Source organism: Petaurus breviceps, unplaced genomic scaffold, assembly GCF_028583685.1.
Source record: "Petaurus breviceps papuanus isolate PSGF00001 unplaced genomic scaffold, PetGlider_PUasm1.0 140, whole genome shotgun sequence".
NCBI lineage: Eukaryota > Metazoa > Chordata > Mammalia > Diprotodontia > Petauridae > Petaurus > Petaurus breviceps.
Genome location: NW_027185698.1, coordinates 49,550,994 through 49,570,054, shown reverse-complemented (window position 1 = coordinate 49,570,054; position 19,061 = coordinate 49,550,994). Strand labels below are relative to the sequence as shown.

Genomic DNA, 19,061 nt, shown 5'->3' with positions numbered 1-19,061 from the left:
AAGGAAGAAAGAAAGAAAGAAAGAAAGACGGAAGGACTCAAAACCTTAAATCCAGTTCACTCTGAAGCTCATATAGGTCTCTGCCCAAGGTCCACTTAAGACTCCACTTTGGGCCCTTCTGGCCTACAGTGAATGTCAATGGTAACTGTTTCTCTTTGGAACCGCAACCCTGAGGGTCTTCCCCTCCCAACTAGATTTTTTTTTCTTTTTTCTAATTAAAGGGGCCATCCCTGGACTCACTTTTTTTTTTTTTGTAAGCAATTGGGGTTAAGTAACTTGCTCAAGATTACACAGCCAGTTATTTCTGGGTGTGGTGGTAAGTATCAGAGCCTGAATTTGATCCCAGGTCATCCCGACTCTGGGGCCGGTGCTCTTACTCACTGCACCACCTGGCCACCCCTCTGGACTCACTTCTTAAAGAGGCCAGTTCACTGAATGGGCTTTACCTCACTCTAAGTGAATACATGAAAAAGCCTTAACCTAAAAGGGCTAGGGTCTCCCACTGCATCCTGGGTCATCTCCAGTCATCCTGATGACTATCTGGTCACTGTATCCAGATGGCTCTGGAGGAGAAAGTGAGGCTGGTGGCCTTGCACAGCCCTCCCTCACTCAAATCCAAGTCAACTGCAAGTCACATCATCATTTCCCTGATGCCATGGTTCTCTTTGAAAACGAAGGACAAACACAACAATCTCACTTGGCAATTTTATCAGCTTCTATGGATTTAATTATCATCTCAATGAAGAGGATCACCAAATCTAAATATCCATTTTTAATCTCTCTCCAGAGCTCCAATCCTTCAGGACTAACTGCCTTTTGGACACCTCAGACTGATGTCCCTTCCACATTTCAAACTCAACATCTCCAAAACAGAATTAATTTTATTTTTCCTCAGATCTCCCCTCTTTTCAAACTTCTTGTTACTTGTTGGGGGCATCACCCTCCTCTAATTACACAGACTCACAGCTTCACTGTCATTCTTGTCTCCTTGCTCATATTCACCCCACCTATCCAATCAGTTGTCTGTTCTCAAAGAGGACCATGACTTCAGGGAGGTGATGCCATGACATGCAAGTGAAATGGACTTAAGTGAGAGAGGGCTGTGCAGAGTCACCAGCCTCATTTTCTCCTCCTGAGCCATTAGGGTCCAGTGGCCAGAAAAAGATCAAGACGACTGGAGATGGCCCTGGATTCAGTGGAAGACCTTGGCTTTTTTAAGCTAAAGTCTTTAACAGGACTCAGTTTGTGTGAGGCGATACCTATTCAGTGGCTAAGGATAGGTAAGAAATGAGGCAAAGAATGACCCCTTTTAGTAAAAAAAACAATCAATCAATCTGGGAGGGGATAACTTCAAGGTTTCTGGCCAAAACAGAAACAATGTCTATTTACATTAATTTGAGCCAATCTAGGCCAAACAATGACCAAGTGGGGCTTGGTCTAGGACCCATTGTTGGTCAGTCTATGAAAGCCATAGTGATCTGGGTTTAAGGCATGGTCCTTAAGAAAGAAATTGTCAAATACTGATGTTTCTACCTCCACAACATTTCTCTTAAAAGTCCCATTCTTTCCATTCACACAACAACCCCTCTACTACAAACCCTCATCATCTCTCTCCTGGACAATTAAACTAGCCTTCTAATTAGTCTCCTTGTCTCCAGTCTGTCCTCACTCCAATCTATTGCCAAAATGATTTTCCTAAAGTCTAACCATATCGCCTCCCTACTCAATAAATTCCATTGGTTCCCTATTACCTCCACGATTAAATATAAAGTTCCATGTCCGGTATTTAAAGCCCTTTATAATCTGGCCTTTCCTGCCTCTCCAGTCTTCTTAGATTTTACTCCTCTCCATGTACTCCAAGATCCAGTGGTCCACTCATTCTTCCTTACATTGGATGCTCCAGTGATTATTTTGCTCCACTGATTATTCCTTTAGCCTGAAATGTTCTCCCTTCTCACCTCAGCCTCTGACCTTCCCTGTAGTGTAGTTATTTTAGAAAGTTTTCTGCTCATTTTACTCTGCATCAGTTAAACCAAGTCTTCCCAAGTTTCACTGAAATGATCTCTTTCATAACTTCTTATGGTCCAATAGTATTTTTTTTTTTTAAGCAATTGGGGTTAAGTAACTTGCTCAAGGTTACACGGCCAGTTATTTCTGAGTGTGGTGCTGAGTGTCTGAGCCCGGGATTCAATCTCCAGGTCATCCCGACACTGGAGCCGGTGCTCTTACTTGCTGAGCCATCTGGCTGCTCCTAAGCAATTGGGGTTAAGTAACTTGCTCAAAGTTACACGGCCAGGTGTGGTCCAATAGTATTTTAACATTCATTCATATACTGTAATTTGTTCAACAATTTCCCAAATGGTGGTCATTCTGTTAGTGTCCAGTGGGACCTTTTCCTCTTTCTTTGGTTGCTTTGGAGTATGGAGCTTTGCTATATTCTTCATAGTTGTTGTTTTCTACAGAGCATTAATATTCCATTCCATAATTTATTTGGTCATTCTCCAATCTATGAATATATACACTGTTTCCAATTCTTACTACTACAAAAAGTGCTACTAGAAGTATTTTTATGTATATGGGACTTTTTTTTCAATCTTATGTATAGCAGTGAGATGTCTTGGTCATAAGAATATCATTTTTAAATTTTTAACATAATAATACATTTCTCTAAAGATAGTCTAGACTTCTGGATATTCATTCACTGTTTCAGGGAGTTCTTTCTCCGTTCATTTGGAAAGAGGTTTGACTGTCCTAGTGCTTTGTTCCAGGTTCCAGTCATGTCAAGGGACTATTCCTTTGGAGACATGAATGTTATTTGATCAGAGACTAACTAGTAGCAGAAAGAAAAGGGGAGCCCTTAAAGAAGAGATAGATTCACCCTCAGGAATTTCTGGACTCAAGGAACATACAGAACACAAAGGTAAAGAAAACAGAAACAGGGAAGAGCTAAGGGGCAGAATAAAATTTTTTAAAATTTATTTATATATTTATTTAAATTTTTTTGAAAAAGATTTTATTTATCCCCTTTCCCCAGTAAACAAAGAAAAAGAAAATCCTTAAAACAGATATGCATAGTTAAGCAAAGCAAATTCCTTAATTGGCCATGTCCAAGACTTATGTCTCATTTTGCACCTTGAATCCATTACCTCTCTGTCTAGAGATGGGTAGCATGTTTGATTTTCAGTCCTCTGGAGTCATGACTTGTCATAGTATTGATCAGACTTCTAAAATCTTTCAGAGTTGTTTTTCTTTATAATGTTGCTAGTTTTTGTATAAATTTAGCTTCTAGTTCTGCTGACTTTGCCATTGATCAGTTCATGTAAGTCTTCGCAGGCTTCTCTGAAATTGTCCATGTCATTTCTTACTATATGATGATATTTCATCACATTTATATATTATAATTTGCTTAGCCATTCCCCAGTAGGTGGGTACCCTCTTAATTTCTAGGGTTTTTTTTTTTTGCTACTATGAAAGTCACTATACATATTTTTGTACATGTAAGTCCTTTCATTTAATTGGTCTCTTGGGGATTGGACTAGTAGTGGTATCTCTGGGTCAAAGTGTATGAACAGCATAACGACTTTTGAGACATAGTTCCAAATTGCTTTCCAAAATGGCTATCCCGAGGGGCCGCCAGGTGCCTCAGCGAGTAAGAGCACCGGCTCCAGTGTTGGGATGACCCCGAGATCGAATCCCAGGCTCAGACACTCAGCACCACACCCAGAAATAACTCAGACACTCAGCACCACACCCAGAAATAACTGGCCATGTAACCTTGAGCAAGTTACTTAACCCTGATTGCTTAAAAAAAAAAAAAATCTCCTTGCAAAATGGCTATCCCACCAATCTACTACTCTACCAACAGTGCATGAGTGTGCCTATTTTTCCACAGACCTATAACATTTATCATTTTCCTTCTTTATGATCTTTACCAACTTAATGGATATGGAGTGGAACCATAGGGTTATTTTAATTAGCATTCCTATAATAATTATTGATTTAGAGCATTTTTTCATATGGTTGTTGGTACCTTGGATTTCTTCCTTTGGAAAATGTCTATTCAATTCCTTTGATCTCTTGGGGGACAGCTCTTATTTGTATTACTTGAATTTGTTCCTTATTTCTCTTGGATATGAGACCTTTATTAGAGAAACTTGATGCAAAAGTTTTTTCCTCCAGTTATCTATTTCTAAGGGACAGAATTTTTTAATACACTGAGGGGCAAGATGATAAAGGTAATTGAATATAGTTTCAGTTAATTAGGAAAGTCTTCTCTACATTCCCACAGTCACCACCCTAGGTCAGGTATTCATTACCCCTTATGTAGACTTTTGCAATAGCTTCCTAACCAGTCTTTCCATCTCTTCTATCTTCCCTCCAATCCATCCAACAAATACTGCTCTGTTAATAATTCTAACACATTACTCTGATCACATCACATCACCCCTACCCTCCCCAGTTGAAATTTTTTTTCCTGGCTTCCTATCACCTACAAAATGAAGTCTAAACTCCTTAGCCTGTCATCTAGAGAGCTTCATAATATGGATCCATCTGATCTTCCCATTCTTATCCCCATTAAACAAATCCTCAGTTCTCTCTAAAACAACTTTTTGGGGTGGCTAGGTGGCACAGTGAATAGAGCACCGGCACTGGAATCAGGAGACTCTGAGTTCAAATCCCGCCTCAGACCCTTAACGCTTACTAGCTGTGTGACCTTGGGCAAGTAGCTTAACCCCAATTGCCCTCCAAAAAAACTGACTTTTATTTTTTTGCTTAACCCATTCTTCCAATCTAGAATGAATTGTTTCATTCCACAAATATTGATTAAATACCCAGAAGCATGAAGAGGACACAGAGATGAGTAAAAGTCCTAGTTCCTGCTGTCCAAGAATTCACCTCGTCTGGTAGAGTAGACAAAAATAACATGATGGGGATGCTCTTTTTGCTTCCCTTTGTATCCCCAGCACTCAGCACAGCATCTGACACATAGTAAGTGCTTAATAAATGCTTGCTGCCTGCCTGCCGTAAGATTGCTAATTAAGTGTTATTAGCGTTCAAAGAAAGGAAAGATAATTTCCATTTGGGAAGATCAAGGAAGGCCTCATAGAGGAGATGTCATTTAAGTAAGGCTTTGAAGGATAGTTAGAATTTCAGCAGGTGGAGATGAGAATACCACTCCCTCCTCTCTACTTATTGTTAAGCTCTAAGATTTGTTCTACTTGAGCCCAGAGAGTAGAACTAGGACCAAGGGAGAGAAGTTATAGAAGATAGCTTTTGGCTCAATATTAGTAAATACTAATATTGGGAAATCCTAACAGTTGGAGTTGTCTGCAGGATATGAAATAAACCCACATAAATCATTAGCATTTCTGCATATTACCAACAAAGTCCAGCAGCAAGAGATAGAAAGAGAACTACTATTTAAAATTATGGTAGATAACATAAAATATTTGGGAGTCTACCTGCCAAGATGAACCAGAAATTATATGAATACAATTACAAAATACTTTTCACACAAAGTCAGATTTAAACAATTGGAAAAATATTAATTGCCAATATAATAAAAATGACAATTCTACTTAAATTTTCTTATTAAGTGCTATACCAATTAAACTACCAAAAATTATTTTATAGAACTAGAAAAAGTAATAACAAAATTCATCTGAAAAAACAAATGATCAAGAATATCAAGGGAATCAATGTAAAAAGGAAGGTGGCCTAGCCATGACAGATCTCAAACTGTATTACAAAGTGGCAGTCATCAAAACAATCTGGTACTGGTTAAGAAGTAGAGTGGTGGAACAGTGGAATATATCATGTACACAATACAGAGTAGTAAATGACCATAGCAGTGTTTGATAAACACAAAGATTCAACCTTTTGGGACAAGGACTCACTATTTGAAAAAAAATTGCTGGGCAAACTGGAAAGCAATTCAGCAAAAACTAGGTATAGACCGAAATCTCACATCATATACCAAGATAAGGTCAAAATGGGTACATGATTTAAACATAAAGGGTGATATTAAATAAGCAAATTAGGGGAGCATGCAATATCTAACCTATCAGTTCTATAGGTAAGGGAAGAAATTATGTAGAAATTATGACAAAACAAGGGATAGAGAACATTATGGGAAATGAAACGGATAATTTTGATAACATGAAATTAAAAAGGTTTTGTACAAACAAAACCAAAGCAGCCAAGATTAGAAGAAAAGCAGAAAACTGGGGGGAGAGGGGGAAGGGAAAGGGGAATTTATAGCAAGTTTTTCTAATAAAGACCTTATTTCTCAAGTATATAGCGATTGGAGTCAAATTTATGAGAATATGAATCATTCCCCAGCTGATCAATGGTCAAAGGAAATGAATACGCAGTTTTCAGATAACTAAATTAAAGCTATCTATAGTTATATGAAAAAAAATGCTGTAAATCACCATGGATTAGAGAATTGCAAATTAACATCACTCTGAGCTACCACTTCACCATGCCTGGAATGTACTCCTCTACTTCTTTGTATTCTCTGGTTTCATTCAAGGCTCAACTCAAGCAACACCTTTTTCATGAAGCCATTCTTGGTCCCGTAGCTGTACTCCCTAAACTATTTTGCATTAACGTTGTATACATTTATACTGTACATGTTGACACTCCCAGTGGAATGGAAGTTCCTTAAGAGCAGGCACTTTTATTTTTATATCTTCAGCACGTTTCACAGTACCCCATTGAAAGAATATATAGAGAAAATAGAAGAGGATCTAGGACAGAGCACTGGGGTGCACCTAATTAGTGGGCATGCTAAGTCAGCAAAACAGATTAAAAAGGAAGATGAGATAGGAAGGAAGAAAATGAGGAGAGAGCAGTGTCTCCAAAACATGGAGAGAATGTTCAGGAAGAGAGAGTGGGCAAATGCCAAGTTCATCAGTAAAGTCTAGGAGGAGGAAGATGGAGGAATAACTTTGATTTGGTAATTGCGGATAGCTGGCAACATTAGAGAGAGCAGTTTCAATTGAGGGATAAGGTGGGAAACTAGATTGCAAAGTGTTAGGAAGAAAGTGGGAGGAGAGAAAGTGGAAACACTGGTAGCAAATGTCTTTTTCAAGGATTTTGGTTGAGAAAGGTAAGAGATCTATAGGACCATAGTGGAGATGGTGGGTCTATAGAAGTTGTTTTTTTTTTTTTTTTGCTGGGGCTTGTAAAGAGTTTATAGACAGCAAGGAAGGAATCAGTAGATAGAGGCTGAAGATTGGAAAGAGAATGGTAGTAAGAAAAATCTGATAGAGAAGTTGGGAGGGAATAGGATCAAGAGTTCATATAAAAGGGTTGGTCTTGATAAAAAGGGCGACCTTTTCACCAGAGACTAGAATAGTGGAGGAAATGGTGGAGGATAGTGTTAGAAGGTGGTGAAGTGGAGAAAAGGGAGTTCTCAGTAGAAAATCTTGATCTTTTTTTTTTTCAGTAAAATATGAGGTGAGGGCCTTAGCTTAGAAGGGGTGAAGGGATATTGCTGGAGGCTTGAGGATAGGAGAGATCTGGAACAGCTGTTGAAGAGGGTAAGATAACAGAATCAATTATGGAGGAGTAAAAAAATTACTTTGCTGCAGTGAGGACCCCGTTGAGATGAGAGAGCATAAATTTGAAGTGAATCAAGTTAATATGGCTGTAGGACTTTCTCCAGTTTCATTTAGCAGGAACAGAGGAGAAAAATCACAGTAGTAAACCAGTATTGGGGTCTGGTGAATTACAAGAAGCAGTAAGATCAGGGAATGAGGGATTCAAGAGCAGAGGAGATGTTGGATTGAATTGGTTCACTAAGACTGATATGAGAGAGGTGTTGTAACTAGAGAAGAAGTGATGACCGGTTAAAACACTATAGTATGGAATGATTGCAGGTCCTGGTTAGCACCCAGGAACAGCTTTGGGAAGAGTGATGCCTGAGAAGAGATGGAATGATAGGAGCTTGTGATTGGTTACAGGAACTTCTGATTTCTTGATCATCAAAGTGGAACACCTGTGAATGATGGCAAGATAAAGGGTGTGACCATCTTTGTGAACAGCTGAGGTGGAGTAGAAGCAGTAGGTCATAAGAACAGAACAGATTGAAGAACTGGGATGTTGAAGTATTTGAATGTATGTTGAAGTCCCCTCTTACCAGGGTGGGAGTTGATATGCCCTTCATAATAGTCATGATACTGTTGATTAGATTTTCAATACCTGATTAAGAAGTAGAAGGCCAAGGCTGAAGGGCCATAAGATGTATGATATGACAGATCCCCGGAACTGCCTGTTGGACAGGGCAGGAGTCAATGAGCATCATAGTTGTTTGTACCATATCTCCTTATTAGACTGTGAGCTTTAGGAAGCTATTTCTCATACATGCTGTGTACCTTCCTCAGTACTTAGCATAATCTTAGTCCCATTAGGTGTTTAACAAATGTTTATTGAATTCAACTGATCAATTACACTTCTGACTCTTTGGATTCTCCACCATGACCCAGATGTTTTCTGACCCTGGAACGACCCCATCACCCCCACCACCATGCTGATCCCCTTTCCCATTGATGAATTCCTTTCAGGGGTCACCATTTTGGGAATAAACATAGGTCAGCCATGCTTCATTCCCTTCCTTGTGCATCTGACTCTCCAGACTCCACCATCATTCCCCTACATGTGTACCTTTCCTCCCTGTGCTTCATTTTCATCTTTTTTTTTTTAATGAGTTGTCTTTCCCCTTTAGAATGTACGGCAGGGACTTTCTTTTGGCTTATATTTACATTCGCTGAACTTAGCATAGTGCCTGGTGCACAATAAGATCTTAATAAGTGCTTGCTGCCTGCCTCCCTGTTGAAAAAAATTCCTATAGGATGTAAGGCATGAAAAATGCTCTCCATAGGAAATACTCTTCTCCAAGGCAGGCAAGAATATCAAAGGATTAGGGGCAGCTAGGTGGTGCAGTGAATAGAGCCCCGGCCCTGGAGTCAGGAAGACCTGAGTTCAAATCTGGCCTCAGACACATAACACAAAAATTAGCCATGTGACCTAAAAATTAGCAGGTCACAACCCCAATTGCCCTCCGAAAAGCAAAAAAATAATAATAATAATAATAAAATAAAATATATTCTCTAGAGCCCCATTACATTTTTTTCAGAAGATCGTTTTTATACATTTTAATCTTATTTTTCTGTCATTTTATTTATTGTTTCATAAATGTATTACTGTTTGCTTTTTGAAGACAGACTTGCAGGCAAGTAGGTAGTTAAATGATACTTCTGTGATAGCCTTGTCACATTGCCTTTCATCCCCTTTGTATATATATATATGTATCTGCCTAGTTATTTACATGTTGTTTTCCTCATTAGAACGTATGCCTCTTGAGGTTTGGGGCTGGTTTTGCTTTTCTTTGCATTGCCCAGTACTTAGCACAGTGCCTGGCACGATGGAAATTCTTAACAAATTCTTGTAAACCTGATTTGACTTGGGAACATTATACATAGTCATCCAGCTTATCCTAGTTCTGCCCTATTCTTTCATTATTCCCTCTGGAGCCTCTATTGTATTATGAACTGAGTCCTTCCTAGCTGACCTCTGGCTTCCTCCTAGAAATTACTTTATAAATGTTTTGTATTTAATTTTTGATGTATATATAGTTTACCCCCCAAATAGAAAGTAATCTCCTTTAGGGATTTTTTTCATTATTGTCTTTGTATCAGATACTTAATAATAAGTACTAACTGAATTGAATTTTGTTGGGAGTAAGTGTAATTGAGCCCACTCCCTAAAGGAAAGACCTGGGGTTGTTAGATAGTCTACTTATTTCTCCCCCCAAACCTGCAAAGTTCCTTTAATTCACAGTAGGAGGACAAGGTCTGGGTTTGCTCCCCAACACTATGACTATCTTCTTTGTGGCTCCTCAGTTGGAGGTCCTGTTTAGTCTGAAAACTCCACTGCTTTGTCCAGAAATGTTATCCAGGAACTCTCTCACTTCTATATCCAAGATGCACTAGCACTTCTCACCACTCTACCTCTGCCTTTGAGTTTTGCAGCTGTTCCCTCTTCTGCAGGGGCACCTGGTTCCCCCTGTAGGAACTTCTCTACTATGTCAATCCTACTGCTTCCACCCCTAGAGCTGAGATGTTCCTTGGGTAAGCTACTCAGCAGGCTTACATGCCACTATCACAAACCCCATTGCTAAGACCCTCACTTATCTGCTCCTCTCAGTTCTGGTTTTTGTTTATTCATGGAGGCATGATATGGTAAGTAATGGGGAACTTCAATTATTTGGATGATTGATGAAGTTTGTGCTGTGCTCAAAGGAGAGAAGCTAATAATTTCTTGACTTACCTTCATACTTTTGTCCTTCAAAAGGCAAATGAACCAATAAGGAAAAATTCTATTCTGGTCTCAGTCCTATACTAACATTTTTTTATCAATGACTTGGATTATGGATCTAATTCTTACCAATAAGAAGGAAATGGTTGCTGTAGTGGAAATGATGGGGACCTTAAGTGACCACTCTTTCTTAGAATTTATGATAGAGAGGAAAGCCAATTGAAGATACAACCTAGATTTTGGGGATAGCAGATCTCAAATGATTCAAAGGAAGGATAATTATGAACCCAGAATTAAATTCTACAGATGATGTCAACACAGGAAGCATGAGAAGCTCTCAAGAATGAAATTCTGAAGACATTAAAAACATTTTGATGATAAAGAAAAAGGAAATGAGTGTGACTTCAACTGTTGGCAAAATTCTAGAACATATTGTTAAAGGATGGTTAGCTAACATCTAGAAAAGAGAGGTAGGATACTTTCATTAAGAATGGGTCATGCCAAACTAATCTCATTTTCTTTTTTTACAGCTTTACTACTAGACTTGTAGAAATGGGGTATACTGTGGACATATGGTATCTAGATTTTCACAAAACATTTAACAAAGTCTCTTATAGGTCTCTTCTGACAATGATGATGAGCTATGTACTAAAATGGACTAAAATTCTGTGACGTCAGACTCAAATAGAAAGGGATCACTGTGGACTACATGTTGACTTAGAAAACTTCAAATTGTATTTTTATTTATTTTGTTAAAGTCTCCCAATTACATTTTACTTTGGTTCACCTGCACTTCGAGTTTTGATGACTGAGTGACCTGCAGGCTAAGAGTGGGACACTGCTGAGCTAAGTAATAGCACAATCAAATGGCTGATATCAGTCACTCAGTTAAGAAGTATTATTAAGCAAGTGCTGTATGCCAGGCTCTATGCAAGAACAAAAACAAAAATGAAATAATTCCTAACTTTGAGTTTATATTCTTTGAAGGAGACAGCCCACATATATAAGCATATATACAAAATATATATAAAGAAAATACAAGGTAATTGGACGAACACCAGCAGCTGGGGAAATAAGGAAAGACTTCATGTAAGAGTGGTGACTGATGTGAATACTGAAAGAAAGAGAGTATTTGGAAAGGTAAAAATGAGGAGAAAGTTCATTCCCAGCACAGGAGACAGCCAGTACAAAGTCATGGAGATGAGAAATGGGTGTCTTGTGTAAGGAACAGCAAGAAAGCCAATCTGAATGAACTACAAGATTATAGAAAGGAGAATGATGGAATAAGGTTGGAAATGCAGATTGGGTCAGGTTGTGATGAACTTTAAAAAATAAGGGAGTTTATAGTTGATCCTGAAGGCAATAGGGACTCATTAGACTGAAGGGAAAGTGAGGACTAGAGAAAAATGTCAAGATTGTAAACCTGAGTGACTGAAAGGGTGGTGGTGCCCTTGACAAAAGTAGGCCAATTTGGAAGTAAAGTGTGCTTTGGAGGGAAAGATAATGACCTTGGGGTATGTTGAACATAAGATACTTAGAAAATACCAGATAGGCATTTGGAGATTTTAGGATCATAGATTTAAATCTGGAAGAGACCTTGGAGGTCACTGATACCCTACAAAGGTTAAATGACTTTCCAAGAGTCACATTTCTAGTATCTGAGGCAAGATTTGAATGCAACATTTTTGGCTTCAGCTCCAGTTCTCTACTATACAACGTACTCTTTCTCAATATATGACTCAAGAAAAAGGACTAGGACTGGACACATAGATTTAAGAATTATCTGCACATGGGGCAGCCAAGTGGCTCAGTGAGTAACAGCACCAGCTCCAGAGTCAGGATGACCTGAGATCGAATCCGGGCTCAGATACTTACAACCACACCCAGAAACACCTGGCTGTGTAACCTTGAGCAAGTTACTTAACCCCAACTGCTTAAAAAAAAAGAATTATCTGCACAAAGATATTAAACTCATGGAAACTGATGAGGTGACCAACCAAGTAAGACAAAATGGAGACAGAAGAGGACCCAGGACAAAGCTTTCTGATTGACCCACACTTAGAGAAGTAAGAGTGAATAATAAACTAGGAAAAGAGACTAAGAAGGGATTTATCCAAGTCATTGACACAAATGCTTATCAAATTTACAGAAGACACAAATCTGAGAGGGATAGCTAACACCCCGAGTGGCAGAGCCAAGTTCCAAAATTATCTTTTTTTTTTGAGGGGCAATTGGGGTTAAGTGACTTGCCCAAGGTCACACAGCTAGTTTTTGTGCTAAGTGTCTGAGGTCGGATTTGAACTCAGGTGCTCCTGACTCAAGGGCCGGTGCTCTATTCACTGTGCACCTACCCAACTAATCCAAAATTATCTTGATGGACTTGAACAATGGTCCAAATTGAATTAGAGGAAATAAGCATAAGGGGTTATTAGGAATAAATATAAATGAGGGGGGTTTAATCTTATTGGGTTCATAGATCCCTCTGGAAGTCTGGTGAAACTTAATGGACCTGAAGCCTAATGAATCTCTTCTCAGAATAATGTTGCAAAGATGCAAATTTAGGTTTAATGTGAAGTAAAACTTAAAAAAAAAAAACAAAGAGTTAAACTGGGGTGGGATGACCTGCCTGGAAAGATTTCCCTTCATTGAAGGTCTTCAAGCAAGGCCTGGGTGACAATTTTTCCAGAGTGTTGTAGATTCCTGTTCAGTTATGGGATGGGCTAGATGACCTTTAAGGTTCCTTCCACTTCTGAGATTTTATGATTCAGGTAACTGATTTTTGAAGAGAGAAGAGAATATGAAAGATAGAAGGGCATCCCAGGATAGATAAATACCTTGGGGAAAACTTGGGTCTGTTCTTTGGATCAGTGCACTCTCTGAATAGTTAATGGATGACAAGTGGTATAAAGAGCTATGGACTTGGATCCAATGCATGATTCTGCCACTTACTAGTTATTTGGTCCAAGCAAATCATTTCACATCTCTGAGGATCAGTATCCCCATCAATACCTAATAAAGGTAGATCAATAAATAATACTTGATTGTTGGGTGTGGGGTCAGAAAGACCTGAGATTAAATCTGGCCTCAGCCACTTACTAGCTATGTTATCCTAGGCAAATCACTTAATTTTGCCTGTTTCCTCATCTGCAAAATGGGGATAACAATAGTACTTACTCTAAGAGTTGTGAGAAGAAAATTTGTAAAACTGAAAGCACTCTAGAAATGCTATGACTGCTTGTACTACCTATTTCATAGAATTGTGGTTAAAGTCCTTTGCAAATCTTAAAGTGCTATACAGCTATAGGGACTACCTCCTGCCCTGATTGTTTTGTGAAGTAGAAATGTCACTTAAGAAAACAAAGTTGAAAAGAGTAGATGTACCTGGCCAAATACATACAGAAAATCTGTGTTGGAGGAAACATAACTTTTAAAGCCCTCAGGGATCAATTTTGGAGCTGCCTCATAGAGGGGGAAGATTCAATTCAGTTGAAAAAGAATAGAACCAAATGTAGATTATAGTTCCTTTAAAAGAGAGGCCACTCAGAACAACATTTCAGAAACTACTGGTCCATATGCTTACATATTCACTTCTAGATTATCTTTTTTTTTTTAAAGCAATCGGGGTTAAGTAACTTGCTCAAGGTTACATGGCCAGTTATTTCTGGGTGTGGTGCTGAGTATCTGAGCCCAGATTTGATCCAGGTCATCCCGACACTGGGACCGGTGCTCTTACTCACTGTGCTACCTGGCCGCCCCTACCTCTAGATTATCTTGATGAGACTAGTTTATGCAGAAGATTGAGGGTATCCTTAATACACAACATGGAATGGATCCGGTAGGCTTTCACGGGCCATTTTCTTTAGCAGACATGTTAGCTACATCTTTACTTACACAACTAACTGAGAGGTGTAATCAACACTGGCTCTGGTTTTGTTTGTTTTTGTGGATGACAAAAAAGCCTCTGACTTGTTTAAACAAAGAGCAGCTTTAAAGGAGATGAAGAGTCTCAAAATCATTCTATATGAAATTATGTTCAAGGAACTGGGGATGTTTAGCCTGGAGAAGGGAAGACTTTAAAAGTGTCTGGGAATGACTGTCGCCTTCAAGGGGCTGACAAGCTGTCACTCAAGAGGAAATAAACTTGTCCTGCTCAGCTCCTAGGGAAGGATGAGGAACAGAAGTGGAAGTTATGGAGGCAGAGTTAGGTTTGTGGTCTTCCCTGCATATGTTTGAATCATACAAGATATAATGGCAGATTCCACCAGAAAGTAATTTTGTTCATCAATGGGCTGATTGTTCATCAATAAGGTGAGGGATCAAAGAGAGAGATATGTGCTTTGCCATCATGGAGAATGTCCTGAGCAGAGAGAGATTTTTGTAGATAGTGAGCTTCTTCAAATGATCTCGTTTTATAATTAAAGATGTGCTGATTGCATGTAGGAAAGGACATAAAGGCCCTCAGTGAGATCCTCAGTCATTAAAAGTAGATTAAGGTTTATTGTAAAGATTATAACATGGAATTGGATGGACAATTGATTTTTTTTTTCTGCTTTTTGGAGGGCAGTTGGGGTTAAGAGACTTGCCAAAGGTCACATGGCTAGTTTTTGTGTTAAGTGTCTGAGGCCGGATTTGAACTCAGGTCCTCCTGACTCCGGGGCTGGTGCTCTATTCTGGATAATTGATTAATCAAGTCCATTTCTTCATGTACTTTGGACAGACACTGCAGGTGGACAATAATTTGGACCCATATTTTAGGAGGAGGAAAATGGATTAAATTACATTTGTGTGCCACTTTTTTTTTGGTAGCTAGATTTTTTTTCCCCCTCAGGACAGGGCAATTGGGGTTAAGTGACTTGCCCAAGGTCACACGGCTAGCAAGTATTAAGTGTCTGAGGCAGAATTTGAACTCAGGTCCTCCTGACTCCGGGGCCAGTGCTCTATTCACTGTACCACCTAGACACCCCAGGTAGTTACATAGCTAAACATAACAAAGACACAAGAGGAAACAATACAACACTTTTTTATTGGTATTTTTCTTCACCTATCCCAAATCCTCCTCCCCAACTCACAGGTTTTAGAAAGGACATAAATCTGTTGGTTTTGGGTCCTGTACTGGAATGATGAAAGCAAGCGAGGGAGTTGGGATAAGATCGGAGAGTACTGAGAAATATAGATCCATCCATCTCCTGGTCTTATCACTAGCCAAATGAGATTTTCAGAAGCTGTTATTCAGCATTTTGAAGGATTCCAAACTGCTAATTGATAAAGGAACCCATCTTTTTAACACCAACATTCTCTCAGTGATGCTATTTAGCTTCAGGTTATGGGACACTATGATTTCAAAATAAAAATTGTGGATGACCCAAATGGCAGTAATATATATTGTCAACCTGAAAGTTTGGTTAAAAGAAGCAAACAGGCTAGGTGATATATACATTCATAATGTTTTATTTCCTTAAGGTTAGCAGATACATGATCATGGAACTAAAACTTAAATTTTAACTGTTTGATAAAAGAATGACCAGCCTTAAATACATTTTAGAACAATCCCAGCTCAGTGCTCAATTTTATGATCTCCATATATGTTTAACCATAGTATGAAAAAGGAATTTTCTAAATTGAGTAGGTGGTAAATACAATAAGATAAGAGAGTTGACAAAGTGTCAATTGAAATTATGGCCCAGGATATATGTTTTCTTTACCATTAACATGACATGACATAGTATATGTTTGTAAAATATTAAGAAAAATTCCCTTTATTCAGGGTGGCATCTGGTCAAGACACCTTGTCCTTGGTAGTTGTTAACAAAAGAATGCTCTGGTCAGCTCCATCTGGTCTTGTTGACACAGGAAGAGGCATTCTCTGAATTTACTCAGAGAGCAAAGAAGGGATATCTGTTAGACTGAGGGGCTTCTTTTTGGTTTAGTTCAGGCTCTGGCCCTTACTGAGGTTCAAATAAGATTAAATTATTATCTATCTATGTGCGTATGCACATTATATGTATATGTGTACGTGCACACATGTGTGCATATATGTATACACATGTATGTATGTACACACATCGAGTGTACATAGGCTGTGTTGTTGAGTTGTTTCAGTTGTAACCGACTCTTCGTGCATGACCCCATTTGGGGTTTTCTTGGCAGAGATATTGGAGTGGTTTGCCATTTCCTTCTCCAGCTCAATTTTATGGATGAGGACCTGAGGCAAACAGGGTTATGTGATTTTCCCAGGTTGCAGAGCTAGGAAGTGTCTGAGGCCAGATTTGAACTTACAAAGATGAGTCTTCCTGACTGTAGGCTGGGTACACGATCCACTATGCCAGCTAGTTGCCCCTAAATAGGCTGTAGCATGGTTCCATGCTACAGGGATGATTCTTTTGAGAAGGCAAACAAGTCCATCTTTTCCCTCAATTCTTATCTATCTTTTAATCACTGAATGGCCCTGCCTTATTTAGCTTGAGACCTGTTAAAGACCTCAGCTTGAAAAGACCAGTCTCCCACTGTATCCAGGGCCATCTCTACACTTCCTGATCTATGCCTTGCCACTGGACCCAGATGGCTTCGGAGGAAAGAGTGAGGCTGGTGACTCTGTACAGCCCTCCCTCACTTAAATTCAATTCACTTGCAAGTCATGTCTTCACCTTCCCGAAGGAAGGACAAACAACAGGAGTTCATTCACATAATGGGCACTTAAATGTGTACTGAATGCACAAATGAATGAATCAGATGGTCGTCACTTCCTTGGTGCGAGGGATTCATAGGTGGGTGGTTCAAGGAGCGCATATTGCAAATCTGTGCAATTTTGTTCAAGTCCTCTCATAAATTCTCCATAAAGGATTCACCCCAAAGACTAGAGGCTTTTCTCTTTTTCCATAGTCCTCAGCAGCTGTCCTGGAAAAGACCCAGAGGAGGGTCTTCCAGGACGTGGACTATCCTGTAGGGGAATTTTGCGGGAAGCCAGACAAGAATCACAGCAGTAGAAGGATGGACTGAGATTTGGACGGGGATCCGGCCTGGTGAAGCGAAAAGCCACAACCGAGCTGTCACAGATTCGTCCAAGTATTGGTGATTGATTGATCAGTGCAGCAAGACCGAACCAATGGGGGAATGCAGAGGGAGGGAGGAGGAGATTGCACCAATCCCGGTGGGATGGAGGGGGGTGTCGCAGGGGCTTGTCTCCAGGCAGAGCCGAGAGTGGGCGACTAGCCCGAGGCAGAAAGGGGGTGTGCGTGGTGGGGGAGGGGAGACCACAGCCCAACCTCCCAGGAACGGGAGGCGGGGGAGGGCCGCGATCGAAGAGGCGTGGCTATACCCGCAGCTGTTCTCTTGGGTGCGCTTGTATCCACATGAAGGGGGGGTCGTGAAGACAGATATTCTCTTTCTCTGTGCCGAGGCTCCTTCTCCACTCGAGGCCACGCCCAAGTTCAAGGACACTTAGAACTTCTCCTTCTTTCGCGGTCAGAGTCTCGTGGCCAGGCCAGTTACCCCGCTGAGTGGGCGACTCTCCCAACATCCCCTCTCTATCCAATCAGAGTGGTGCGCTCCGGTTCGCCCCGCCTCCTGCAGTCCACAATGGAGCCCCGCCCTCGGAGGCGGCTCCTCCTCGGCCCGGCCCCGCCTTCCTCCCCTTCCCCGCCCCGAGGATGGACCCGGCTCCGGCCCCCGCCCCAGCCCCAGCCCCAGCCCCGGCCCCGGCCCCGGCCTGAGCGCCCCTCCAAGCCGCCGGCGTTTCCTGCGGACCCTCGCCGAGGCCCCCACCGCCGCCATGGACACGTCTCACCAGCGCCTGCTGGGCCGCTCGCGAGCCCGGGCCCCGAACGGAGGATCGTCCTTCGTCAGGTACCGCTGCAGAGGCTGCCGCTGCCTGGCCGGGCCCCCGCCCCCGGACCCGGACCCGGCCTCGACCCGGCCACGTACCGCTCTGGCGGCTCTCTGACAGCCCCTTCCCAAGAGCGTCCCTCCGAAACCGCCCCCTCCCCAGGCAGCGCCCCCATTGTGACCCCAACCTCCTCCTCCCCCAGGCAGCGCCCTCCATTGATCTGCCCGAGAGGCCTCCCCCGACAACGCCCCCAACCACCCCCCCCCCAGAGAGACCTACCCCCTGTGCCCCCCCCCCCCCCCCCCGCCGCCCCTCCGTTGTGCCCCCACCGCCTCCCCCAGCAGTGCTCCCATTGCGCCCGACGCCCCCCCCCCCAGCAGCGCCCCCATTGTGTCCCCAGCCGCCCCCCCAGCAGCGCCCTCCTTTGGGATGCCCGAGGCCTCCCTCCGACAACACCTTCAGACCACTCTCTCTCCCAGAAAGCGCCCTCGTTGGGCTCCCCCAGATTGCCCCCTTACCCAGGCAATGTACCCTTTGAGTCTCCCAGGAGGTCGGTTCCCTCTGACGGTGCCCCAACCACCCCCTTCCCAGACATCGCCCGAAACCGGTGTGTCCCCAAACCGATCCTTTACAGAGGCAGTATGCCCATTGTGTTTCCCAACACCCTCTCCTCCAGAAGACCTCCTCTGACAGTGTCCCCAAACCAACCCGTCTCCTAGAGAGCTCCCCCTGCCCTTTCCCCCAGAGCACTGTGCCCCTCAGGCTGCCCCCTTCCCCACACAGGACTCTCACAATCACCCCCCAAACTTCCTCTCTCAGACATCGCCCCTCATTGTACCCCCAGGAGGCCTCCCTTTGACAGGTCCCCCCAACCACCCACTCCCCAAACAATGCTCCTCCAGAGAAAGCCTCTCCC

The 19,061-nt window shown here is 41.7% G+C and overlaps 1 protein-coding gene across 1 annotated transcript in view; it reads left to right on the top strand.

Moving 5' to 3' along the window:
• The first annotated feature begins 18,007 nt into the window (after window positions 1-18,007).
• The window catches only part of DNAAF9 (dynein axonemal assembly factor 9), a 168,695-nt gene continuing 167,641 nt past the window's right edge, over window positions 18,008-19,061 (top strand). The window contains exon 1 of the mRNA XM_069072485.1: window positions 18,008-18,165. Coding sequence (XP_068928586.1) covers window positions 18,092-18,165 — 74 coding nt within the window. The 5' untranslated portion in view covers window positions 18,008-18,091. The remainder of the gene's footprint in view (window positions 18,166-19,061) is intronic.